General features: G+C 44.4%; 1 protein-coding gene across 3 annotated transcripts in view; it reads right to left on the bottom strand.

The window, feature by feature from the left end:
• Nucleotides 1–1,830: 1,830 nt before the first annotated feature.
• The window catches only part of LOC124007356 (erbin-like), a 118,210-nt gene continuing 92,707 nt past the window's right edge, over nucleotides 1,831–27,333 (bottom strand). Inside the window, exons 14-27 of one of the 3 annotated variants that reach the window (XM_046317852.1) lie at nucleotides 25,211–25,280; nucleotides 22,448–22,547; nucleotides 19,485–19,606; nucleotides 18,318–18,491; nucleotides 17,635–17,808; nucleotides 17,390–17,522; nucleotides 16,915–17,098; nucleotides 15,088–16,624; nucleotides 12,996–13,148; nucleotides 10,446–10,502; nucleotides 7,657–7,842; nucleotides 5,788–5,880; nucleotides 5,458–5,532; nucleotides 1,831–5,296 (exon numbers count right to left, since the gene is read on the bottom strand). In XM_046317852.1, the coding sequence (XP_046173808.1) occupies nucleotides 5,189–5,296; nucleotides 5,458–5,532; nucleotides 5,788–5,880; nucleotides 7,657–7,842; nucleotides 10,446–10,502; nucleotides 12,996–13,148; nucleotides 15,088–16,624; nucleotides 16,915–17,098; nucleotides 17,390–17,522; nucleotides 17,635–17,808; nucleotides 18,318–18,491; nucleotides 19,485–19,606; nucleotides 22,448–22,547; nucleotides 25,211–25,280 (3,166 nt within the window). In that variant the 3' untranslated portion in view covers nucleotides 1,831–5,188. The remainder of the gene's footprint in view (nucleotides 5,297–5,457; nucleotides 5,533–5,787; nucleotides 5,881–7,656; nucleotides 7,843–10,445; nucleotides 10,503–12,995; nucleotides 13,149–15,087; nucleotides 16,625–16,914; nucleotides 17,099–17,389; nucleotides 17,523–17,634; nucleotides 17,809–18,317; nucleotides 18,492–19,484; nucleotides 19,607–22,447; nucleotides 22,548–25,210; nucleotides 25,281–27,333) is intronic. The other 2 variants (XM_046317853.1, XM_046317854.1) reach the window with 2 other exon arrangements.

The following is a 27,333-nucleotide window of genomic DNA, read 5'->3' as shown; positions in this document are numbered from 1 at the left end:
GTGACCCACAATTCGCCCTGTGTTGTAAGGGGAGGGTTTGGCCGGCAGGGATGTTCTTGTCCAATCGCAGTCTAGTGACTCCTGTGATGGGCCGGGCGCAATGCATGCTGACACAATTGCCAGGTGAACAGTGTTTACTCCGACACATTGGTGAGGCTGGCTTCCAGGTTAAATGGGCATTGTGTCAAGAAGCAGTGCGGCTTGGCTGGGTTGTTTCTCGGAGGACGCATGGCTCTCGACCTTCGCCTCTCCCAAGTACGTACGGGAGAGGCAGCGATGGGACAACACTAACTACCAATTGGGGAGAAAAAGTGGTCAAAAGTAAAATTTTATATACAGTATTAGTCAAAATTTTGGACACAAGGTTTTTATTTATTTTACCATTTTCTACATTGTAGAATAATAGTGAAGATGTCAAAACTATGAAATAACACATATGGGATCATGTGGTAATCAAAATATGTTTGAAATTCTCATAAATAGCCACCCATTGCCTTGATGACAGCAGTAAGTTCACATTTCCTGCCATCCAAAACGCAAATTATACCTTGACATTCAGGGGGTGTCTATTTTTTTGGGATCTCCTATGTGGGCATGTAATTTCACTTTAAAATGGTATTACCTTCTAATGTGTTATGACCGCAACCAGTCATGCTTTCATCTGATTGTCAAACAAATAACTTCATAAAGTAGGTTACCTGCCTATTCCCCCAAAAATTCACCATCCGAACTTATGCATTGTGCACCTGCCATTTGAATTGTTTATTGTACCTTCAATTAATGAAGCAAGTCATTTAAGAACACATTTTTATTTACAATGACGGCCCGGACCCGAACGATGCTGGGCCAATTGTGCGCTGCCCTATGGGACTCCCAATCACAGCTGGATGTGATACAGCCTGGATTCGAACCAGGGACTGCAGTGACACCTCTTGCACGGAGATGCAGTGCCTAAGACCGCTTCGCCACTCGATGGCCCAATGGAAAGGGGCATCTACTACAAACACCATAAGTATAATGACATTCAGCCTACAAAGTGGCTTGTATTCGTGGAGGATGCCGAGAGAAGCCAGGCTCCATGTTTTATAATTTTCCTTCAAATTTGCAAGAGGCTGAATCTAATTTCACCAGAGAAAGCATCCAAGTGAGACAAACAGCGCCCCTCTACTTTAGTATCTGTAGCCCATGTCTCTGATGTTGTTTGGCCAAAAAGAATATGACGGCATCAGATACATACACATTCTAAAACAGAGGGGAGCAGTTTCGCTTGCTCGGATGCTTTCGCCGATGAGATTGAGGAGTCTTGATCAAAATTAGGGGTAGGTGGGGGGTCAATTCAGATTTCAGGGAGGGTTACGTTCTGTGGGTGTCACAGAGTAGGCTGATACCTATGGGTCTTGAGTCGTTACGTACAATAGGCTGACTAGATGGAGCTGATTTCCCACAGTTAAAAGTCCAGCAATCAGCGCTAAGACGCTAATATTTGTGGAAACTCTTCACAGTTGTGTTCAGTGGGTGTTACGGGGTAGTATGTAATGCTGTACTTTGCATAAGTATGCCTCCAATGCAATGCTGAAGTCTAATACAGCCACAGAGCAATTTCAACTGATTTGTTTTCCTTTGGTGTCAAATTAACAACTTGTCTTCTGTTCAATTGATTTAAAACAGAATTCCAACCTTGTTCAGCATTATCTAGTCCAAATATATTCTTAATCCTAGTACATGGCTGTATTGTTTTAAGAAGCATTTCTTACAACTATCTTCGTCCTAGTCTGGCATGAGGAATTCAAGCCTTTGGGAAAGGAGAGAACGTCATTCAATGGAAAAGACTATTGTAAAGAGCATTAGTTTATTTCTTATTTTCCACAGGTTAACTCAGAAACAGTATTGTTATATACAAAATCTGGAATGTTGAATGAATGCATATCAATCATCTTACTGTAGCCGTTTCCAGAGAAACCTTTGAAATAGCTATACAATGAAACGGGTTGTGTCTGCGTTGCAATTTATTGCTGGTTTTACAAACTCTGAGTGTCTAATGCCATGATTAATTGATTTCTTAACTTTTTTAAAAGTATTTACATTTTGATTAGTAATGTCTAAAAAGTCACAGGAGACTGAGTTAAATAAATTAAAACAAGGTGGGAGAATGAAGAGAAGACCAGTTTATCTTGGATATGGCAGACAGGTGACCCCCTAGGTTTTAGTCCCAGATTGTACAAGGTCTAAATATGACATTGACCCGAGAAATCTCATTAGATTGTTCCTATTCCCAGAAAGAAAGTAAAATAACACAGTGCCCACAACAAAACAGCACACAAGCATAATTACAATGTTCTAATTTAAAACATGATGTACAGTAATCTTGCAGGCGGGAAATGCAGGAGAGAAACCTTAAGTCAATATGTTACCTCTCTAGGCTAACATTGACCAATGACAAATATCTACAGTTATGAGCCACTGGGTCTGCAGTTGCTTAAAAAAAAACGGTACAGTTTCATTTGGGAGCAATGTTCAGTTGGAATTCAAAATGGAAAAAAGGGGAGCAAACATTGACAATGTTTTCTATTCGAGTCACAAGTTGACAGTAACATGAGTATAATCTTTAGCTGTACGCATAAAGTGACAATGAATTACATGCATACCTTTTGGAATTTGCGAAGGATTTGGATAACGACATTGCCATTAAATGTGTGGGAAAAACCAAAACAATGATCAATCTCTGATAAGTACTTTATATACGCTCTGTCACAATTCAGTGTTTGCATTACAATCGATTTACAAAAAAGGTTCAGTGGGATAATAACTTGTAGAGATCTTTGAATTGGATCGTTTGCTTTCTATAGGAAATATTTCTAAAAAGGTTTCATGGATTCAATTTTCAAAATAGACAATTCATTGGGTGAATTCATGCAAACAACACATACATCTATAGACTGTTGATTACACCAAGTGGACAAAGCGTAAAAGGTTTTAAATGCATTTTTATAACTTGTGACACTATTCAATTAGAAACATTACAAATGACTTTGCAGCTCGGATTGAGTTTATTTTATAATTGGGGTAAAAGTTATTAATGTTTGCACAGATACACGTAACCAGTTGGTTTGAACAGTTTTCCGAGCAGTCAAGTTTGGGAAAGCCTGCAACTCATATGTAAGCCTAGGGCTGAGTGACGCAAGAGCATTCACTATTATACAATGCAGACTTTTACATTGGACTTTCTTTGCTAAAAATGTAACTCCCCATGTTTTTTTTTTTCATTAGAAAAGATTCTTTACAATATAAAATCATGGATAACAATCAGCCATCACTAAAAGGGTTTCTTCTTGTGTTTTTTCCCCTTTTATAGGTCTAAAAAAAATGCAATTGGATGTCTTTCTGAATGAAAATAAAGCCGCTGACTATTGCTATTAAACCATTGTGTCGAGTCACACGGGGTGTACTCAAGAAGAGAGCGTTTAGTTTGTTGTGAAGAGAAATATGTGAATATTGCTTGGGTCTCAGGATAGTCACTCCCTCCACCCCCTTGTTCAAACAGTTCAAGGTCTATGGCACTTAACAGCTCAATCCCCCCCTAGCGTAGAGAAAAAACAGTCCATGCATGAAACACTATCCCAACACAAAAAGAGAGTGAAAAGCCTAGATTGATGTCTAAAAAATATGATTTTTATACACAAAAAGGCAAACTATGGTTGTTTTCCCACACTTAAACAAAAATATGTTAGACAGACATAAACCCCTTTTTAATCTCAAACCGTTTTGTGAGTGTTTTCTAGTCACCAGTGGCTGAGTTGAGGGAGAAGCCCTTTAAAATCTTACCAACACGAGTGGAAGGGGCCCAGAGACCAGGCCTAAACCTGCTCGGAGTCTTGAGTGGAAGGGGCGGAGTCTGACAGGCTGCATCTCAAATCACACCCTATATCCTTTGTATATAGTGCACCACTAGTATGTAGCGCACTTTGGGGAATAGGGCGTCACTCCCACCAGCACCTCCCCAAACCCTGACCATGGTCTCAACACATGTTTTGGTGACCTGACATTACCACTATCCCTCCTGACCCACTATCCCACATCCTGGCTAGGCTAATTTAGGCCAAGCAAAGACATTCCTATATTGTTACTCCCAGTCAGTTTCCCCACAGTCAGGGCCTATCATGATCTGTTCAATATCCCAGTCCCAATTCCATTTCACATACGAAGAGTGTTTTACAGCATCCAAGTAGTCAGCGACCGGAGTCGCTGATTCAGTGACGGAGTGAGTGTCCTCGTCTGTCAGCAGTTCAGTGACGGCACAGGCAGGTCTTTTCAGGTGAGGGATATTCCAAGCCAGTGGTTCCATTTACATTTACATTTAAGTCATTTAGCAGACGCTCTTATCCAGAGCGACTTACAAATTGGACAGAGGCTACTAAAACTGTTCCTAGACTGCGGACAGTATATAATAAATGTATGCAGTGTGTGGCTCACAGGCTTTATGGAGGCAGAAGCAAATTAATTGTCCTTCTCAACTATCCACCATGTACAGGACCTGGTTGAAAACTGTCACAATTGCAAGTAGGCGGGGAGGGGGATTCTTAAACATCGTTCTGAAAGCGCAACCCAGCACTACATTCATCTCCACGAGAAAGCACATAACATTGTCCCCCAGATCAAATGTCGCCTAGGTCAAATAAGTGGTCTCAGCATCTATTAAATAAAATAAAAAATACATGATTTAAAAAGGAGGGCAGAGAGAGACAGACGGAGCCCTGCCCTCTAGTGGTCAACTACAGTTAATGCTCAACTACAGCAACTACAACTCCGGAATGATGTAGGAATATTATTTTCTTTTAAAAAAAAAATGATACAGAAAGCACTTTTTGTTGATCTCTGTGTCGTTGGAGCACACGCCGTCTCTGCTGCGACCACTGTGTAAAAAAATAACCGACTATCCCACAGTGACTTCTTCTTTAAGACGACTAAGTCGACAACGCATGCTTCCAGATGTTTGCTCCCCCTCCCCAGGTCCCTCTCCTCCCTCACTAAGTCCACTTGATGCAGTGGTTCGGCCCCGTTATCCCAAAAGCTCTAGAAGGTTCTCTTCCCCATAAAGCACTTCAGTTCTTCTATTTATAGACCAGGCTCCTCTGTATATAAAAACAAGAAGGATTGGAGGTCGTCTCTCCACAGTCCCGTCTGTCTCTCTCTACGCCGCCAACTCTCGGACGATGATCATATCCACAGTGGTGGGAAATGTCTTCAGCAGGGCCACGGCATTCCCATGGTCAACGTTCACAAAGCTATATCCGTTTGCCTGGGGGGAAACAAAGAGAGATGTAGCTCAACACCGAGATGGCAACTTTGGCTCTGATGTGTAATGGTATTTTGTAGTCGGTAAACGTGTTCAGCAAATAATCGCTACAGTATAGATTTATAGTGATGGGGAAATAGAGGGAATGGTATTATTGGGTTCACCTGGAGGATCTTGTCTCCAGGCTGGAGTATCTTGGAGGCAGGTCCCTCAGGCTGGACCCTTGTCACAAAGATGCCCTGAGAGAGAAGAGAGAGACGAATCACGCCCATCTGGTTAACACTAGTGACGTTTACTCACCGATTGTTGCAAAATCCGTACAAATGCAGTAACAAGCTGAGTTGCTATACAGTGAACTACTAACATAATGCAATGCTTAACGTAAAGAGGCCTCAATTGTGTAAGTGCTTAGATTACATGTCACATGCAGTAGGCTGGAAAAATAGACAACACTATATTGCTATGGGAAAAAGAGGGCTGATGAGTGAACATACATTATCGTCCGGACGAAAAGGGTTTCCCCGTCCTCCTACTCCTCCTGATATACTGAACCCAAGCTCTGGGTTCTTCTCCACTTTGACCCGGAACTGAAAAACAGACACCAGCAGACATTACCTTCACAGGGGATGTTACTTTGAATACGAGTCACATACAGTACATTTGGAAAGTCCCCTTCCCCCTTTCAACTTTGTTACGTTACAGCCTTATTCTAAAATGGATTAAAAAAAAAAAAATGTTCCTCAATCTACACACAATACCCCATAATGACAAAGTTCTTGACATTTTTGCAAATGTACTAAAAATAAAAAACAGAAATACCTTATTTACATAAATAATTAGACCCATTGCTATGACACTCTAAACTGAGCTCAGGTGCATCCTGTTTCCATTAATCATGCTTTAGATTTTTCTGCAAATTGATTGGAGTCCACCTGTGGTAATTCCTTTGAATGGACATGATTTGGAAAGGCACGCACCTGTCTATATAACGTCCCACAGTTGACGGGGCATGTCAGAGCAAAAACCAAGAAACGAGGTTGAAGGAATTATACATAGAGCTCAGAAACAGGACTGTGTCTATGCACAGATCTGTGGAAAGGTACCAAAACATTTCTGTAGCATTGAAGGTTCCCAAGAATACAGTGGCCTCCATCATTCTTGAATGGAAGAAGTTTGAAACCACAAAGACTCTTCTTAGAACTGGCCGCCCGGCCAAACTGAGCAATTCGGGGGAGAAGGGCCTTGGTCAGGGAGGTAACCAAGAACCCAATGGTCACTCTGACAGAGACCCAGAGTTCCTCTGTGGAGATGGGAGTATCTTCCAGAAGGACAACCATCTCTGCCGCACTCCACCAATCAGGCCTTTATGGTAGAGTGGCCAGACGGAAGCCACTCCTCAGTAAAATGCGCATGACAGACTCTCAGACCATGAGAAATAAAATTCTCCAACCTTGATGTTTCCGAAATAAGTCTATATAACACACTGCCGTTGATAGAACAGAGAGATCCTTCATGAAAACCTGCTCCAGGGCACTCAAGACATGACTGGGGTGAAGGTTCACCTTCCAACAGGACAATGACCCTAAGCATACAGCCAAGACAATGCAGGAGTGGCTTCGGGACAATTCTCAATGTCCTTGAGTGGCCCAGCTAGAGCCCAGACTTGAACCTGATCTAACATCTCTGGAGACCTGAAAATAGCTGTGCAGCGACGCTCCCCATCCAACCTGACAGAGCTTGAGAGGATCTGCAGAGAAGAATGGGAGAAACTCTCCAAATACAGGGGTGCCAAGCTTGTAGCATCATACCCAAGAAGACTTGAGGCTGTAATCGATGCAAAAGGTGCTTCAACAAAGTACTGAGTAAAGGGTCTGAATACTTACGTAAATGTGTTACTTTATTTATATATATATATATATATATATATATATTTTTTTTTTTAAATAAATGAGCAAAAAAAAATCTATAAACCTGTTTTTGCATTGTCATTATGGGGTATTGTGTGTAGATTGAGGAGGAAAAATCTATTTTCGAATAAGGCTGTAACTTAACAAAATGTTGGGTCTGAATACTTTCAGTCTAGCCAGTTAATCGATGTAACAAACAAACCACCATTAACAATTACTAAGTGCAATGCTATGCATGCTTTAACACAGTGGTCAACAACCCTATTCCTATATGGTGTAGTTCAAGCCCAGCACTAAAACACACATATGTGTTTGACCTAATCATCTTAGTTAATCAAGGTTTTGATGATCAATGAGGTTTGTAGCTGCGGGCTAAACACCCTATAGCTCTCCAGGAGTAGGGATAAGGAGCTTCGTTGAACTGTAACTCTCCATCCATCCACCCCCCCAACTTACCTCCTGCTGCAGTGTGTCCTGGTCGGCCCGTGGTGGAGGGGGCCCCTGGGGCTGCTGGCCATGGGAGACCTTGAGCATCAGGTAGTCGATGAGCTGCTCTCTGGAGGGGTGGCGGGCCATGGGCGTCTGGCACGACGTCATCTGGCCACGCACCGGACCGCCCAGCTGACCGTTCAACGAAGGCACCTGGCAAAAACACACAGACAGACACACACAGAGACAGACAGGTGTTGGTACAGAGTTGACGTTCTAACAAAATGGATTTTTTTTTTTTTTAAAGAGAAGAAGACTTATCTAAAACGCTCACAGTACTCAAATTCATACTTTCACAGCACTTAGAACAAGAGAACAATATACTAGGCTATAATCCAGCAAGAGAAAAATAATAAATAATAATAATACAAATTTGGCCAAAGGGTAAACTGAACTGCAGGCCCGGCATACAGATGAACATGTGACAGAACAAGAGTGCAAATTTCAGTAGAAGCTGCTGATTTACCAGCAGCAAGGTGCTCTGTCTAAAGCAGCAGGCCAGGGGGATTGGATCCACACAGACTCATTGCCACTGCCTCCAAAGCAACAAAATCATGGAAATAATTGTCCTCTGACTAGTGTGGAGGATCAATTTCAGAGATGAATCAATGAGGTTTTATGGGATGGTGGTGGGTTTTTGGCAGGTTCCACTGATGTAGTTGGGCCGGCAAGGGTTAGGCTTTCTTCACTGTGACTTAGGGCAAATCTGAAATGACATCCTATGCACTATATACCATGTAATAGGAAAGGCTAGACTCGGGCTCTTGTCTATAGAGGTACACTATATGTGCAATAGGTTCTTTACGGAGCGACTGAGGAGTAATTATCAATGCCGGGTCTGAAGGACCACGACAGAGTCCACTTCACCTTGGTAAACGTTGAGGTAGAATCTGAAAAATTCGATATATAACCCCAGTTCAAAAACATTTGTCCTTAGTATTCCTATTCGACAGGGAGATCCATTTTCTCTCCGTATCTACATCCAGGCAGATAGACAGTAAGTCTAAGAACATTGAGTAAATTGAACTCAAACAAAAAAAATACATTGCGTTAGTGCGTTCGAAGGAGACATTTATATGAAAGGCCTCATCTATAACGTCTGATAAGGACTTTGCAGTCCGTATAATAAAATGGCTCTATGAGTCACGTGGTTGTTCTCCGTACGAAATCTCTTGGAACAGACCATTTCAAATTCTCACAGACAGCCGACTGACCTCATTCTGCGGCTCTGTCTGAGCCGGTTACTGAAAAGAGACAGTTGCGGTACCACCGGAGAACCTGCAGGTGGCAGGAGGAACTCCCCAAAATGTCTACATTTCTCTCAAATTCAATTCTCTCAGTGTAAATGGAGTTCTCTCTCAGTGTAAATGGAATTCTATCTCAGTGTAAATGGAATTCTATCTCAGTGTAAATGGAATTCTATCTCAGTGTAAATGGAGTTCTATCTCAGTGTAAATGGAATTCTATCTCAGTGTAAATGGAATTCTATCTCAGTGTAAATGGAATTCTATCTCAGTGTAAATGGAGTTCTATCTCAGTGTAAATGGAGTTCTATCGCAGTGTAAATGGAGTTCTATCGCAGTGTAAATGGAGTTCTATCTCAGTGTAAATGGAGTTCTATCTCAGTGTAAATGGAATTCTATCTCAGTGTAAATGGAATTCTATCTCAGTGTAAATGGAGTTCTATCTCAGTGTAAATTGAGTTCTATCTCAGTGTAAATGGAATAGTAAATAAAATGGGCCTGTTCTAATTATTTCACAGGTCATGGAAAGGGAGAGATTTCTGGGTATCAAATATTTCAAATGAGCCTCTTCACATTCAGTCCTCAACTGGGAAGTTCATATGGAAACACTGTATACTTGTACATACGGTAGAACTCGACTAATAGTCTCACATATTACTCTTTTAAATTGCAATTCCTCATCTAGTCAGCGGACGCCGTACCATACAGTATCTAGCCTAGCGATGAAGGTCAAGAGCCCACTGGGGCCCGGACTGAGGAGCTTTACTACGCTGAGCTTCCCCCACCGTACTCCACCCAGCAGAGCTATTAATAATACCAGTATAACAGACGCAGCGCTCCTCCAAACCTCACTGCGAGGCACCGGGGACCCTGGTGGAGGCAAGAGGGGCCACCGTGAGAATAGATAGGCCTGAACAATAATCTCTTTCAAGGCAGATCTTGTTAATTAGAACTCATTAAATCACTGGTGGGGAGGAGGATGGTGCTTCTAGGTACTGCTACTGGGTCAATATCTTAATTCTCAGCGAGCTAGCTCTACTCAGGGTATTGGGCTGGGGCAGGGCAACGTTCTACTTATAGCGGTAGAGAAAAAAGCGATGGGTCAGGGAATGCATGTGCCGAGATGGGACAGACAGGCACTTCCAGTTATGGTGGGGTTGTATGATCGATTTGTAGAATTATTGCCCTCGTTTTGTTAAACTACTCCAAACTGTATGGGCCTATGACTATTCCATGGGCTTTATGGTCTGCATTTCTAATTTATAGTAGCAAAACAAACCAATTTGAGGAGACCATCTTTTAGGAATGTGAAAATGATCAATCTAGTATTTGCCACGTGCCGAATACAGCAAGTGTATTAAGGGCTTCCTTACAAGCCCTTAACCAACAGCGCAGTTCAAGAAGAAAACATTCACCAGGCAGGCTAAAATAAAAAGGTCCTAATTAAAAGTAACACAATAGGAAGAGTGTTGATTGGTTCAGGGGTATCCTCTACATATAGTGTGCACTTACTTGTCGCAGGGTGTCCATGGTGTAGCCCTGCTGCCCTTGAGGTCCAAACACGTCATCCTGAAGAGGGAACCATGTCAGATGATTGGTAACAAAGCCCATGTCCTGTCTGTGACAAACACACCTCTCCTATTTTAGGAAAGTCCCTGAAGCCGTGTACTATTAGGTAACGTTGAGGTCATTCTTCATGTTGAAGCTGAATTAGTCGACCATGTTCTGGTCGAGGCGAATGACGTTTTGCCGCATGTTCGGTTAACAAAAAATCTAATATTTCTCCAGGTAATTCCAACACCCATGAAACGTACATCTATAGAGAACATTCTTAACAATGAGGATGATTATTCCCTACGTCGGGCACTAGAGCCAAAAGTAGTGTCCTTTAGAGAATAAACAGAGGAAAGGAAACGACGATTCATTCAATTGTAAGACTACATGTCGAGTGGAAATCAGTAGGCCGCCATTTGACACCACGAATCAACCTAACACCCCCCCCGTACTTACCTTGGACAAACACAGTGCTCACCGCCACAGAGAAGTGAAAAGGGTTATGAGGTGATTCTGAAGTGATCAACAGTGGGAGTGAAGAGGAGGCATTAAAGCGAGCTGATGACGATTGATGAGTCAGAGTGTCGTTAAAAGGGGAGAATCAATTTGATTGAGGAGGGACGCACGCTACCTGATTGGAGTGCGTGGGTGGGTCTGGTGGATAAAGCACTGGGATAAGTGAATTATAGGTTGGGAGGGAAACCTTGTTTAAAAAAAGGGGCATTTTGTACCGTGCAACATGCTAATATTATTATACTACTGCTCATGATCCCAGGTGATATTTATTTAGAACGTTTCGCCCCTTAGGTCTTCATCAGGCATCCATATCCCAGGTGGGGGTGGAAGGTCCTGTATATAGGGGCAGTGCAGTGACATCATGCCAATGATCATTTTCAAGGACTAACACAGTTGGAAAGCCTAAAACCAAAAGTGAAAGCAGAACATGTCCCATCATGCTTCACCCAATACTCACCATTGGGGAAAGGCATTTAAGGACATGAGCAGGAAGCACTAGTACATTATTGATACTGACCCACAATTGAAACCCATTTTTAAATATCCCCCACGTATGGTTTTTAAAAGATCTCCAAACGTGAGAGATAGCGTGGATAAATCTGAGTCCCCACCAGAGCAAAGGGAGAAAAGGGCAAGGTTCCGGAGGGTAATTACAAATGTGGCCAATGTGCTCAATGCAGCTTTGGCCTGAGTTGGCCTACAATGAGTTATCCATGAGTTGGCCTACAATGAGTTATCCATGAGTTGGCCTACAATGAGTTATCCATGAGTTGGCCTACAATGAGTTATCCATGAGTTGGCCTACAATGAGTTATCCATGAGTTGAGTTATCCATGAGTTGGCCTACAATGAGTTATCCATGAGTTGGCCTACAATGAGTTATCCATGAGTTGGCCTACAATGAGTTATCCATGAGTTGGCCTACAATGAGTTATCCATGAGTTGGCCTACAATGAGTTATCCATGAGTTGGCCTACAATGAGTTATCCATGAGTTGGCCTACAATGAGTTATCCATGAGTTTGTCTACAACTCCAGCACCTGGGTAAAGTGGATGTGCGATGTTTTAATACTATTAATCTACTCATCCAACTGTACTATTCAACATGAATGTTATCTCACATCAGAGATGACACTTGTAGCATATACAACTAATCAAAGGCTTCCGACGCAATGTCGTCACTGGATAAATGAAATTCCTCGACGCCAAGCCAGTGAAATAGCTGTTCGGTATCTCACCTGTCAATTGCATCCTACCATATGTCCTATGATGACACAAAGCCACTGCCTGACAGAAAATAGGTTCTTAGAGAGAATCTCTTTATAAAGGATAACAACACTGCTTCACTCCTACTACTGGTTGGATAAGGTAGGCTACTTGTCTGCTGTAAATTCAGAGACTACAAAAATGTTCAACCTATACCAGGTCTCAATTGCTCTTTGAAAGATGCCCTTCTACAGCGCTAGGACTTTCCTCTACACAAATCCTTGATAGAGATTGTGAGTTTCCCTACAAACAGTTTGTGGTAGAGCGGACTAGTTTATGTGCACAGACAAAAGGATGCCCCCTTTCAAACAAGTTAGGTTGCGTCACACTACAGCAAGGAGCTATACAGTTCAAAGCCCCTGCCCCAATAGTTCTAAATGGCATCCTTCCTTCCTTCCTTCTGTGAAGTCATCCCAGATCTGAGGGTTGAAGCGATGGAAGCAAACAAGGTGGAGAAAACTTGTTTCCATCCAGCACAGATCAATGGCAACATCAAGGACTGAACAACACAAAAAGGCCACGCAACAAAATTATCAATCTTAACTGAGGAAGTCATTGTATTCTGAATGGAGCAACGAGGGAGCCAAGGATGCCTTTGAAAAGTATTGGAAAAGGGCCCCAAGCTGAAAAGCAGTATGAGGTAAGAATAAGATCTGCCTGGATAGGAGGCAGCTAGGAGCTAGGAGGCTGAACTGTAGTCTAGCTCCAGTCCAGTCCAGTACTCACACAGTGGCCCTGGGCTCCATAAGGCCGTCCGTCTGCGGCAGCACTAAAGACCAGAGAGCCTTGGCTGCTTGAGTGGTGCACGTCCCGAGAGCTGCCGTAGTGGGAGCAGCTCAGCGGGGCGTAATTGGAATTATAGGACCGAGACAAGGCGTTCTGAACAGAGGAGGGCAACACACCACATTACATATACAGTAGGGTTTCCGTTAGCCGGTTAGCTTTCGTCCAAATTATATTTTGTTAAACCGATAAATAAATTCTCACCCTGCCAATTGTCTGGGAGAAGAATAATAAATCCCATTGCAAAATGCTTTCTAGCCTATTCATTGATAGAAATACATTAGACGGGTCATTTCTATCAATCTATAGGGCAATTCGCATCATTTTGTGGAATTAAGTTGGTTCGTCTGTACAGTATATTCGTTAGGAATCTTATTTATCACGTTACAGCATACAGATACAGAGCCCTTGAGTGGAAAAATATGTGATTTCGGTCATTCTGAGCACCGTGGGTGGACGCCCTAATCAGGTTACGCACCCGATCCATATGAGTCTGGTAAATTTCACCAAATTAAAATGTTGTCGGTCAAAATGTCCGGGGCGCCACATTTTCCTAACGGAAACCCTGACACGCAGCCAACACACACATATACAGGCAACACGCGTACAATTGAGTGGGCATGCATTTCACTTAGTGGTAATAAATGATAAAACAATGGAAATAATATTGTTAATGTTAACATTCCACATGCTCTAACAGCAGGCAAGCATGCAGCGAATCACAAAACATTTGATTTCATACATCGAGTTAGTAGCAGCTTGTTTGCTTGTTACTCCAAACATACTGATGCAACATGGACATGCTGAAGAAACAGTATGTGTTATACGTAGACCCTTGATAAGCCCAAACAAGTGCAAACTGTTTCAATTTCAATATGTAGCTTTCCAGTACAAAGCCGCTCCATTTATCAGGAGTCGACTGTACTGCCAATGACTACATGTTACAGTCAAACTCAAGACCACAGAATCTGTTAACCTGGTTGAGTTCTTCAAGGAGATTTCAGCACGTAGCGAGTTGATGCTCTACGATTTAATTAGGAAGGAAATGGAATAAAATGAGACGAATCTCGCTTGTGAACAAGTGATTAAATGGCATCTCCCACATCGTGTCTTCCTCGGTCTGTTCTGACGGGCCTCGACTAATTAAGGATCAAGTGAGTAATCTCTCCTTTTCAAACGGAGGACATTCATTCCTCGTTCTAAGTCCCATCGCCGATTGAACCGTCCGCGATGACATCGTCACTTTCATGTCTGCGTTCTAAAAAGGTGCCCACTGTGGTGATGAAGTGGACAAGGAGAATGCAGACTGTAGCCCCCCACCTCAACCGGTGGTACCTAGGGACCGTAGGGGAGCCACGTCTTCATTACTTGTCCCATTCCTTTGCATAAATCTGAACTGACGCAGAGGAATGGGACAAGTAACGAAGGTAAGAGAGTGAAAACAGAAACGCCACTATGATGTGGGTCATGAGGTTTCTGAACGGACGGTGAGAGGTCATCTCGGCAATGACGTGATCAAATCGAACGGACCTCATAACAACCTGGGCCGCTGACAACAGAACAGTGTGATGATCTTAACACGTTCTCAATCAAAAACACAGGCGACCTCTATTAGAGCTGGGACGATAAAACAAAAATGTACAAATCGGCACCAACCAAACCGACATTTATCGAGGACATTTTACTGCTTGCGACAATAATGATAAGTAGCCTTTACTAGGAATTAAATAAGTCTGCTAATATGGGCTATTGCTTGAATAACTACCGTATTCAAAGTAATAGTAGTAGTTTTAAAGATAATATAGACAATTAACTGGTGCACTTAATGGTATTCACTTTTTATCGTTGCGATAATTCAGTCAATTTAGAGAGAGATGGATTTTTGTCCATATCACCCATGTTTGACCTCTTATCTTGGCTATGCCTTTATATCATACTGGATTTCTCTTAGTGGCAATTAAGACTATTATTAAACATACTGAATGAAAAGTACAATCAAATGGATTGCTCATTAAATATTAATCAAATACTCTACCTTTTCCATCTTCTTGGCCTCGATGTGGCGCATCACCTGATCTCTCCAGTCCACCGGTACCCTTCCACCTGCTCCCGGTCCTCCCGGCCCATCCAGCAACGAGTGCTCAGACTTCACCCTGGCGTTGGGCCTCTTGCTGGGGCTGACGTGCTGGTAGTTGAAATCGCTGACTGACATGGTCCTCTCGGGCAGCTCATGGGGCTGTGGCCTGGAGCTCTGGGGCCTTGTGGTGCTGGGCCCGTCAATGCTGTAGGTACGGGCCGACAGAGGCCTCTGCATGGCCTGAGCCACGGCCAGCGGCCCCCGGCCCAGGGTGTGGATGTCCCTGTACGTCATGTACTCTCCCTCGGGCACCTGCATGCGCCGGGGGTCCCCCATGGAGGAACTGCTGCTGCTTTGCCTCTGAAGGGTGCCGCTCCGTGGCTGACCTACGAGTGGCAGGTGTCTCTCCTTAGCCCACATATCACCGTGCGTGGGCCCCGTGGGCGGGCCTCTCTGCTGGGCCTGGAGGAGGTAGGGAGGAGCCTGGTTGCGGTTGGAGTAGTTGGTGTTGGCCAGAGAATGCTGGGGCGGAGGAAGGAAGCCCTGGTCGGGGAGGACGGGGGTCCTCTGGGTCCATAGGCCGTCTTTGGGCATGGTGCTGCTGGAGTACTGGACGTTGTACTGGGGCGGCGGGCCCATGGCCATGCCAGAGGGGACGGGGTAGCGGCCGGTGCTGACGAGAGGCTTGGAGGAGCTGGAGAGCAGATCGGAGGAGGAAGCTGAGGAACCGGAGTAGACCTGGAAGGGCTGGTCGTTGAGCAGGGAGGCTGACTTGCTGCGGACGATGCTCTGGCCCTGGGCCCCCGGGCCGGCTCCGGCCATCCTGCCCACAACGCCACCCTCATAGGAGCCCCCCTCAGCGTCCAAGGAGTACAGCTTCATCCCCCCGGCCTCGATGTTGGTGATGCTCTGAGCCTTTGCCACTACAGGAGGGGAGCATCGTTTCTCCGGGGACAGCTCCTCAGTGCTGCGAGACAGAGACATGTTGCTGCTGGCCGTCACGCCCGCAGAAGCCGTCCGCACCATCGACGTGGCAGAGTCCACCCTCATAGGCGACACAGCCAGTCCCTCGCTGGAGTGGCTATTGAAGTGGTCGCCCAGCTGGTTGCCGTTCTTCAAGTGGTCCGTGATGGGCGCCGTAGAGTTGTCATTGTTATATGGGGGAGGCAAGTGGTTAAAGTCCACCTTGGCGCTTGAGCCGTTCGGGCGGTCGTCCGGTTGGACCACCATGTTGTCCGGCTGAGGCGGCAGCTTGGCCAAATTCATGTTGATCTGGTCCCACTTGGTGTAGGCGTCACCCATGCCGTTGTTGTTGCCCTTCTCGATGAAGGCCAGCCTCTCCATGGACAGATCGTAGTCAACCACCATCTTCTCGGGCTTGGACTCGTAGCCCTGCTGGGTCTTCAGGAGGGCCTGCAGGGACGTGGCTGAGCCATTGCCGTTCTGGAGGAGAGGGGTGCTCTCCTTACGCTGGTTCATGTTTACATCCTCTTGCCTGGAACAGGAAGCGCAACATATTGGTTTGTTGTTGTTGACGAGTATTGTGCCATACAGAGTATAAGGGGGCGGCAGGTAGCCTAGTGGTTAGTGTTGGACTAGTAACCGAAAGGTTGCAAGTTCGAATCCCCGAGCAGACAAGGTACAAACCTGTCGTTCTGCCCCTGAACATCCCTATGACTAGGAAATCCCACTGGCTTATTTACATTGAGTGTGAGCACACCTAATAGCAAGGAAATCACACCCTCCATCCTCAAGAAATCTAGAGAGGAACCATACTGCGCCCACCTGCTTTTGGGTAGGAAGGGCATCTTGGCCTCTCTCTCGGGGGTGCACAGGGAGTTGTCCTGGCTGCTGTCCGTGGTCAGAGACACAGAGTCCGACATGCGCGACGGGGACGAACAGTTGCTGTTGTTCTGATTGCTGTTGGCCACCGTCTCGTCCAGCAACGAGTCAGCGTCTTTACCGTCATCTGTCAGACGAAGAGAGGAGAACTCGGTCAGCGTGTACACATTTACATTACATTTACATTTAAGTCATTTTTGTTCCGACGGGCTTTACGACAATGGGGTGTACAACCAAGCGGTGTCCCCATGATGTAACAAACGTGTCAATACTACATACAACTACTTAACTCAAATTAGGATTTGTCCATAAGTAACAACTTTGTCAAACCCTAACTTGAGTTAAGTACCAGCGTTCTAGCCATGTACTACTTCTAGTGGTGGTGAATCCCGCAAGGAGCCGCTGGTCTGGGTGGTACCTTTTTTGTTCTTACTTAGGGCCACCACTTTGGGCTGGTTGATGGTGATCTCGATCAGAGGAGGTCTCATCTCCGCCATCTTCATCTCCTCCTCCTCAGACGAAAGCTCCTCGGAGTCCTGCAGAGAAAAAGACTTGACACACACACATGTATTTATTATTACTTTTTAAATCACAAAATAAATGTGCAAGGGTCATAATGTGTATGGCCAACGAGGTGTGTAGCATGTTTCCGTAGTAGCGTACCTCCAGGGTGTCCTCATGGTTCATGGTCCTGGTGTTGTCGGAGGTTCGGAGAGAGGTCTTCTGGGAGTTGTAGGATTCAGAGGTCTCCAGGGGTGCCGTGGAGTCCTGGACACAGACAGGCGCTTTGGGCTCCATCTCCACTGGCTTGCCGTTGGCACAGGGAGCCTCAATCACCTGGTTAAAACCCCAAAACAACAGAAGGATATATAAAGGAGACGTGTTTCTATTACAAAAAAAAAAAAGAGTCATTATTAGGTTGTTATTTGTTTCCCATTGAACACAACCGCGAATTCCTGTTGATCTCAGGTTTATTACGGCTGATTGTAATTCCACTCATTTCCAATATATTATGTTTAACATATCAAATCAAATGAAAATATTTGCAAATACTTGTGGACATGTGGAGCAGTTTTTTTTTTTTTTTTTTCTTCTCTCTCATGCAATCGTCCAATACAACACCACAGGGTTCCTCAACTGGAGGCACGCGGGTGATTTTATTTTTTTAAATTGTCCCGCAACTGAATCTAGTTGATCCCTGCAATACACTGTATACAAGTTGTTTGTTGTATTTACGGAAAGCAGAAGACTAGAAACTAGACTAGACAGTGTGTGTGTGTGTGTACGTGCAGTTTGCATGTCTGCCATGTCTGTTTCCAGACAACAGGGCTCAGATGGAGGCCAACCTTGACTCCCACGTCCTGCACTCCCACATGGTTACGCTCGCTAGGTCTGGCATCCTTCCCTGACTCGTTGCCTGACTCGTCCTCCTTCAGCCTGTGGGCGACTGACTGGGCCGTCTTCACCATGTTCTTCAGCTCGTCTGGGTATGGTGTCGGGTAGCGCTTCAGGTTGCCCTCCTGGAAACACACACACACATGCGTCACACACACACACACACACACACACACGTGCACATAGTGGAGAGAGAGCGCGACACGCGCATTAAAACCAGTGATCACAGAAGGTCCCTCGACCACGGGGTAGGAGGTTGGTAGGGAGGGGGAGTTGGGTTTGCCTGCCAAGCGGACGTGACGCCACCGCTCCTCAGTCAGACTGACCGTTTGAAAGGCGGTGTGCCTCTTCCCGGCAGGCCAGCCCCCTCAGTCTGTTGGAGAGACACTGCAGCCAGGCGGCCATATTGTGCCAGTGGGAGACGGTGTGAGACGGCACAATTGGTGGGAAGGAAATGATTCACAACCACCGCACCATGAGCTTCAGGCAGCTTCCATTTCACAACGAGACTGTAGACACCAAACTACTAAATGGAAATTCTGTAGAACTTGGGTGCAGGCACACACATCTCTCTTGAATACAAGGGACAAAGGGAAAGGCCAATCTTTTATGGGTTGTAGCTTGAAGCACAAGATGACAAACAGATCTAGGCTGCGTGCCAAATCGCACCCTATTACCCTATGCAGTGCACTACTTTTGACCAGAGCCCTATGGATTCTGGTCAAATACTGTGCACTAAATAGGGAATAGGGTGCCAGTTGGTACACAACCTAGATTTTCCATTATAAGAAGAGGAGATTGAAAAAAAGCTTGCTTTTGTGCCAGAAAGCCCATTTGTAACCCTTGCTCCAGTGTTTTAACAGCCTTAACAACTTAGTAATGAGAACTGTGTAATGTGCAAAAGCAATGTGAGTACAGAGCAGCGTTATTTGACCCTGGTTCTCAACGGGGCCAAATGGACATCGTTTGTCATCTCCTTTCATTAGCTTGCATTTGCATAGTGTCACCCTCAGTGTGTCATCCGCGCTAGCTACAATCTATAGCATGGCAAGTTAAGAGATTTTGTTTTTCTTGGCTGTGAGCTTGTTTGTGTCTATGCATGTGTGTGGGGTACTGACCCGCGGAGGCGTCTCCCTCTCATCCTTGTCCTCGTCACACTCGAAGGCCACCTGGGCCCGTTGCTTCCTCTGCTCCTCCCACAGGGAGGGGTTAAAGCTCTCGCTGTCAGAGCTGGGGATGTCTGGGGAGGAGAAAGACAACCAAACGTCAACCTTTATGCAGAATTACAATGACATTTGTTAAACATACATCTAGAGATAAAATAATTGAATAAAATATGAAACCTTAGCAGTTATGTATCACTAATTAAAACATTGTCCCTCGCCTAGAGTAGGTTTTTCAGTTTCCCCCCCGAACCACATGGTATGCGGTATCAATATCACTTGATAGCCACAAAAATGTGTGTGTGAGGTACATTCATAGTGTTGACAAAACTGGTGGGAATTCTGTTTGTTTTTGACAGCTTAGCCCAGTCATGTTTCTGGACCAGTTTTCTCTAAGCCTGGGCTGCGTTCGAAGCAAAGATTCCACTTCAGGGTAGTACAAAAGTAGTGTTGCTAGGAAACAGATTAAGACGTTTTAGTCTCTCTTCCTCCAGAATCTATTTAGTTTCAATTTTGGAGATTTACATCTGTCTAGGCAAACAATGGGAGCTACAGAAGGTAGTGAGTACAGCTCAGTACATCACCGGGGCCAAGCTTCCTGCCATCTAGGACCCATCTAGGAACCAGGCGGTGTCAGAGGAAGGCCCTAAATATTGTCAAAGACTCCAGCCACCCTAGTCAGAGATGGTTCTCTCTGCTACCGCACGGTAATCGGTACCGGAACGCCAGTTCTAGGTACCAAGAGGATTCTAAACAGCTTTACCCACCAAGCCATAAGACTCCTGAACATCTAATTAAATGGCTACCCAGACTTTCTACACTGCTGATACTCTGTTATTATCTATGTATAGTCACTTTAATAACTCTACCTACATGTACATATTACCTTAATTACCTCAACACCGGTACCCCCTGTACATAGCCTCGCTATTGTTATTAACTTTTTTTATTTTGGTATTTTCTTAAAACTGCATTGTTGGTTAAGGGCATGTATGTAAGCATTTCACTGTTGAATACCATATTTCCTTCAGTGGTAGGTTTTTAAATCCAAAAGTAACATAAAATGTAGCAGCTTATTTTCAGTATTTTCACGAGATTTAATTTTCCCTGCAACTTCACCAGACAGCCGCTGTGTCAGACTTCATGGTAATTTGATCCGACTGCTATTTGTGGTGCAGAAAATATGAAATTGCCGCTATTGCGCTTGAAAAGGGCTCGGATTTCTTATGCGGCTTCCACAACACTTGACAACCCCTGGTCATTCCCAATTAACGGGCTGAGTAGATCTGGCGGGTGCCACAAAAACAAATTGTAACGCAAAAGCAGTGCACTGATAACGGATTCACTATTTACCCTCCATGAGCACCTGTGGCTCTCCTGAACACCGATTCTGCTTGTTCACTATAGAAAAAAAGTCATAGGTGAGAAAGTCACTATGTTTTTGCTTCTCTTTGCACTCTCAGACAGGAACTGTCCCAAAAGTACAAGCCTTGTCCACCCAGCCCCGTTCAAAATGTCAAGCTAAATCAGCTAAAGAAAATATATATATATTTTTAAAATATCTAACCTGTAGTATCCTCGACCAACAGGAGGTCAGAGAGAGCAGGCTGGCTAACTGATGTAACAGTACACCTAGTGCCCCAGGTAACAGGTAGTGCCCCAGGTAACAGATGCAGAGAGGGAGGGGTCACGGATAGTGTCGTGACTGACATCGATGGTGGCCCAGTTCTATTCGATTGATGAACGTATAGATCCGTGATTACCTCGAGGAGAGATGCATTGTCGAGATGCTTGAACAGGACCGAGCCTACAGCAGATCTTTTTAGTATTAGTCTAGGTTAGCAACACGCTGCTCGAGCCGCATGCGCATCAACCACCTTGCAACTCCCTGGCTATTTATAGATGTAATACACACACACACACACACACACACACACACACACACACACACACACACACACACACACACACACACACACACACACACACACACACACACACACACACACAGTACCAGTCAAACATTTGGACACACCTACACATTCAATGGTTTCTCTTAATTTTTTACTATTTTATACATTGCAGAATAATAGTGAAGATGATAAACTATGAAATAACACATAAAGAATGATGTTGTAACCAAAAAAGTGTTTAACAAATCAAAATATATTTGATAATTCTGCAAAGTAGCCACCCTTTGCCTTGATGACAGCTTTGCACACTCTTGGCATTCTCTCAACCAGGTCAGGAACAAAGGGACAATGTACCCAAGACCCCTTGATAAAGTTGCTTGGATTCCAAATTTGAGTTGTTGACCAATCGCATTACCGTTGAGTTAACCTTCAGGATGTTACCACACCAGAACCTACCCAGAGGTGTTAGACAATTTAGGATGGCAAGAACAACACAGAGAAGGCTGATTGTCTGAGAAGACAATAACATCTTTTCAATAGAGTGTAAAGAGTCACCTTGGAGGATGGGCTAGCCTACACAGTATAATAAAATATTGATGACAATCAAACCTTCTGTTAGATTATAATAGTTGTGTATCCGGGTTTCATTATTCAATGTCTTGGCTTGATGTGGGTATTTAAATTAATCACTGGAGAACAATATTTTCTTCGTTGCTAAGTTTATAAATCAAAAAGTAACATCTCTCCTGCAGCATATTTACAATATTTTCACGAGATTCAATTCTCCCTGAAACTTCACTAGACAGCCGCTGTGTCAGATTCTGTGGTAATTTGATCCGACTGCTATTCGTGGTGCTGAAAATCAGATATAGCCTCGATCGAGCTTGTATTTTATATGGGGCTCCCAGGTTGTCTAGTGTAGGATGTATTGTAAAAGTGAACAGAGCCTACCCCACAGATAGTAGGCCTTAGTATTAGTCTAAGACTCGGTTGCCTAGTACTCACAGTCCTCTGTCCTGGTCTGCTGGGGGAACATGTAGTTGGTGAGAACTGTCTTGTGGGTTTCTGGATCCTCCTCCTTCTGCAGAGGGATGAGGGGCTTCGACTGTGGGGGGAGGGGAAAGAGACAATATAAGACCGTGCTATAAGAGTAAATGTTGAACATCCTTATGGCTTATGAAAACTGTCAGGAAAATGCAATTTCTTGCCAAGTAATAGTTTTCTGAATATGTATTCACTGGGGTTGTCCCAAGTTACCACAGCCACAAAGTAAAAACAATCATTTGCATTTTTGGTCTTCATTTAAGGTTAGGCATACAATTAGCAGTGTGGTTAAGGTTAGGTTTAAAATCACAATTTAAGAGAAATTGTAGAAATAGGGGGAACGTATGGTTTTGTGGCTGTGGTAACTAGTAACAAACATTCACTGGTGGAAATCATCATTGATTTCCAAACCTACTAAAGCCTTTGGACAGTAACATTAGGAGATGATCAGAGCTGTATTTCTTTGGAGGAGATCTAGTGTGGCAGGAGTAGGGCTGGGCAATATATCAAATTTATTTGAATGTATGTTTTTACGTGATTTTCCAAATGCCTGTATCGCAAGAATCAATTCATCTTTTTGTTTTCATGTGCCTTTATGTCCGCTAATTCTCGTGTTGTCTTTTTGGTCTCGTCTCCTTCGCTCCTTCTGTGCTGTTTGCACCTTCCCATTTACACCAGATATGTGTATCTAATGATGAGACGCTCATGTCTCCGCAGTATGTGAGAGGAGCGTTCCCAATTTGACTGGAGCGAGACTCCCAAAGGCTGGAGTGTCAGCCTTCTCGCCCTCTCCAATTTCGCTCCAGTAGCGCTCCCTTCACGAGCTCAGGGCATGCCCGTACCAGCATGCATTTGTAGTCTACTTGTGTGCTGCTATAGCCCCTTGCTTTAGCTACTGTCATGGAGTTAATACATATTTTCAGAGCGAAACTGATTTTAAAAAACACAGGTGCTAAATCAAGGTGACTTGAGGACCAAGAGCAAGAGAGGGAGTGTGGTGATGTAGTGTCCACAACTAAAGAATCATTGTGGAATCTGAAAGACAAGTATCCCAAAAGCATGATGGTGTACTTTCTAGATGCACATGCTAAAAGAAAGGAACAAGGTGGCTAGATAACGAAGTGTGTCATTGCAGCCAAGTATTTAAAAAACGTTTAGTTCAGAATCTAGTTTCTCATGGTCAGAGTCTTTGGGTACCTTTTGCCAAACTCCAAGCGGGCTGTAATGTGCCTTTTATTGAAGAGTGGCTTCCATCTGGCCACTACCATAAATGCCTGATTGGTGGAGTGTTGCAGAGATGGGAGAACCTTCCAGAAGGACAACAAACTCTACACAGAAACTCTGGAGCTCTGTCAGAATGACCATCGGGTTCTTGGTCACCTCCCTGACCAAGTCCCTTCTCCCCAGATTGCTCAGTTTGGCCGTGGTTCCAAACTTCTTCCACTTAAGAATGATGGAGGCCACTATGTTCTTGGGGAACTTCAATGCTGGAGAAATGTTTTGGTACTCTTCCCCAGATCTGGGCCTCAGCACAATCCTGTCTTTGAGCTCTATGGACAATGCCTTCAACCTCATGGCTTGGTTTTTGCTCTGACATGAATGAGCTGTCAACTGAGGGACCTTATATAGACAGGTGTGTGCCTTTCCAAAACATGTCCAATCAATTTAATTTACCACAGGTGGACTCCAATCAAGTTGTAGAAACATCAAGGATGATCAAAGGAAACAGGATGCAGCTGAGCTCAATTTAAAGTCTCATAGCAAAGGGTCTGAAAACTTCTGTAAATAAGTTCTGTTTTGAATTTTTAATACATTTGCAAGAAATCCTAAAAACCCGTTCTCGCTTTGTCATTATGTGTTAGTCATTATTGCGCGTAGTTTGATGAGGAAAAAAGTAATTTAAACTGTCTGTAACGTAACAAAATGTGGAAAAAGGGAAGGGGTCCGAATACATTCTGAATGCACTGGAAGCCACTCAACCAAAACATGCTTGTTTTGTATTCGAGAGCACTTCTCCCTCTCTGGTCAAATGTTCTCATCACAGCGAACGGTCAGCGGCTTTTAGTTTTCAGCTTTGGAGAAAGGCCCTCTGTGCCATATGGTGTGTCTGCAGGATTAGACGCCATGGAAGTGTTTTATTACGTTTAATCTGAGTTTTTGGCGGATTGTACTGTGTCCAACGGGATTAGTCCATGGCTGGCTGTCGGGAGCTGTCGGGTTGCACCACTATACTTGGGTCGCTCGTTTTCGTGCCCCAGAAAATGACCACCAATCCCCATGCTTTCCACAATGACCACCATTGTGTGTGAGGTAACAGTGGGTAAAGCTATCGATGCCCCGGTCAGCATTGGCTGATTGTTAGGCGTAAATAATCACAAGATTAAATATGCCATGGCGTGGTATCTGGAGTTACTGTAGGGGTTTGACATGTTTTGTTACACCGTTTGAGAAGTAGAGTGACATGGAAGTGCACTGGCTCCCACACGTTTGAGAACATCTCAGAGACCACGTGTGTGTGTGTGTGTGTGTGTGTCAGTCAATTACAGATTACAATTCTCATGACACTGCAGGGAGGCTTTTGAACCAACAGGGTCATACAACAAGCACCTTGATGGTCCATACAAACAATGAACAGAGATTTAAAGAAATAAGCCTATATGGAATACAGTACAAAGCACTGAAAGCCCCTTAGTTGAGGTGAAAGCCAAGAGGCTGTGTACACACCTGGTTCTCAGACAGCCACATAGCAGTCATCTGGTTGAGCTTGGTGAAGCTGTAGGGAAGATTCCTCAACCTGGAGACACAAACAGAGAAATAATTACAGTTAAAGTCACCCTTCACATTACTGACCTGAGAAAGATATGGGACAGATATCAACTTGCAACGAAAAGCACTATTTAGCGAATAGGCTGTAATATTACGCATCCATAACAACTTAACTTAAACCACACTTAATTGTACAGATACTGCTGTCCGATATTAATAATGCCCCAAATCTTTAGGTGCTATTGCCTAACGTCTACAGGATAACTTTTTAAAGTGCACAGAGAATCGGATAGACTATCCTCTTATGTTTGTTGTGTCGTAAAATTTTTCCAGCTAGATTTTTATTTGTTTCTTCCTGTGAAGCACATCGAGTTGCATTCCATGTCTGAAATATGCTGTATAAATAAAGCTTGATTTGATTACATCTTGAACAGGTAGGAAACAGGTGCTGTGTCAAATGTGTCTCCAAGGCCAAAGTGGGAATGAGAAGTGAGTGGTCCCAGGGTCATAAACAGGTCTCTTTCTCGCTGTAAAAACTGGAGGATAGGAACTCATTTACAGCAGGTTACAGGGTTACTGCTGAGTCATGGTAAAATCTATTTAGTGCTGCTGGCAGTGAGAGGACTGGAGCGGCTAGTCCGTCTGTGGCCATGCCTGGGAAAACACCTGGGAATAACCCCTATTCCTTCCTGATGGAGGTTTTGTGAGTGTCGGAAATCAATCCACTCAATCTTCCCGGTCCTAACGTTATCTTCCCGGTCCAAACGTCATCTTCCCGGTCCAAACGTCATCTTCCCGGTCCAAACGTCATCTTCCCGGTCCAAACGTCATCTTCCCGGTCCAAACGTCATCTTCCCGGTCCAAACGTCATCTTCCCGGTCCAAGCGTCATCTTCCCGGTCCAAGCGTCATCTTCCCGGTCCAAGCGTCATCTTCCCGGTCCAAGCGTCATCTTCCCGGTCCAAGCGTCATCTTCCCGGTCCAAGCGTCATCTTCCCGGTCCAAGCGTCATCTTCCCGGTCCAAGCGTTATCTTCCCGGTCCAAGCGTTATCTTCCCGGTCCAAGCGTTATCTTCCCGGTCCAAGCGTTATCTTCCCGGTCCAAACGTCATCTTCCTGGTCCAAGCGCTATCTTCCTGGTTCAAACGTCATCTTCCTGGTTCAAGGCTTTAATTCCTGTATCACTATTCACCAATGATTTACTTCCAGGGTCTCCGGGAGTTTGGGTGAGTGTGTGCAAAGTGGGGGAATGCATTCTGATGATTTTTTTCTCCATTGTTGACACACACACACACACACACACACACACACACACACACACACACACACACACACACACACACACACACACACACACACACACACACACACACACACACACACACACACACACACACACACACACACACACACACACAGTGTGTGTGTTTCTTCAGCGCCTTATATAATCCACTTTGGTGGCAAACGCAGCAGAGAGAGATTGCTCTGGTGCCAGCGCTGGTTCCAATAAGCTGGATGGACATGTTTTACAAGGCACCACGTGGCAACAGTAGAGAGGCTTTGCACAATAAAGAGAGCAGCTGGTAGACCGGTACCCATTTTAACTACTGCGTTAAACTGGTGTTTCGACTGTTCCGAGTGCTCCAATGAAAACCCTCTTGAGAACACCAGAACAAATGGGAAAAGTTAGAGGAGATCAAATTGATTTGAGTGATGTTCACAGCAACAACATAAGCGAAAGTTGCCGTAATACATTGTGTCGTCAAGTTCCACGGATTAAAGATTGGGTTTAACGTGATGCAGTGAAGCTTGGGCTTTTGCCATGGTACCACATATGGATGTTCAACCATTTGTTTAATTCATAAACATCTCCATTTCAGCTGCATGTGAACCAGGCTAAGTAAAGTAAATACTGTGTGTGGAAATGTGTGACGCCTCCCTGGGGGAGGGGGGTTTAGAGTATATGCGTAGCCTCTCCTGCAGCGTCTGTGACTCTCCATTCAACCCTGACAAATGTGCTGCCTCCTCCCCACTAGTACTACAGATTAATTTGCACTGCAGTCATATTGTCAACAATGCCTA

This window comes from Oncorhynchus gorbuscha, linkage group LG20 (assembly GCF_021184085.1).
Source record: "Oncorhynchus gorbuscha isolate QuinsamMale2020 ecotype Even-year linkage group LG20, OgorEven_v1.0, whole genome shotgun sequence".
In the NCBI taxonomy this organism is placed as follows: Eukaryota; Metazoa; Chordata; class Actinopteri; order Salmoniformes; family Salmonidae; genus Oncorhynchus; species Oncorhynchus gorbuscha.
Note: the sequence above shows the minus strand (reverse complement) of the source record. Positions and strands in the feature narration are given on the sequence as shown.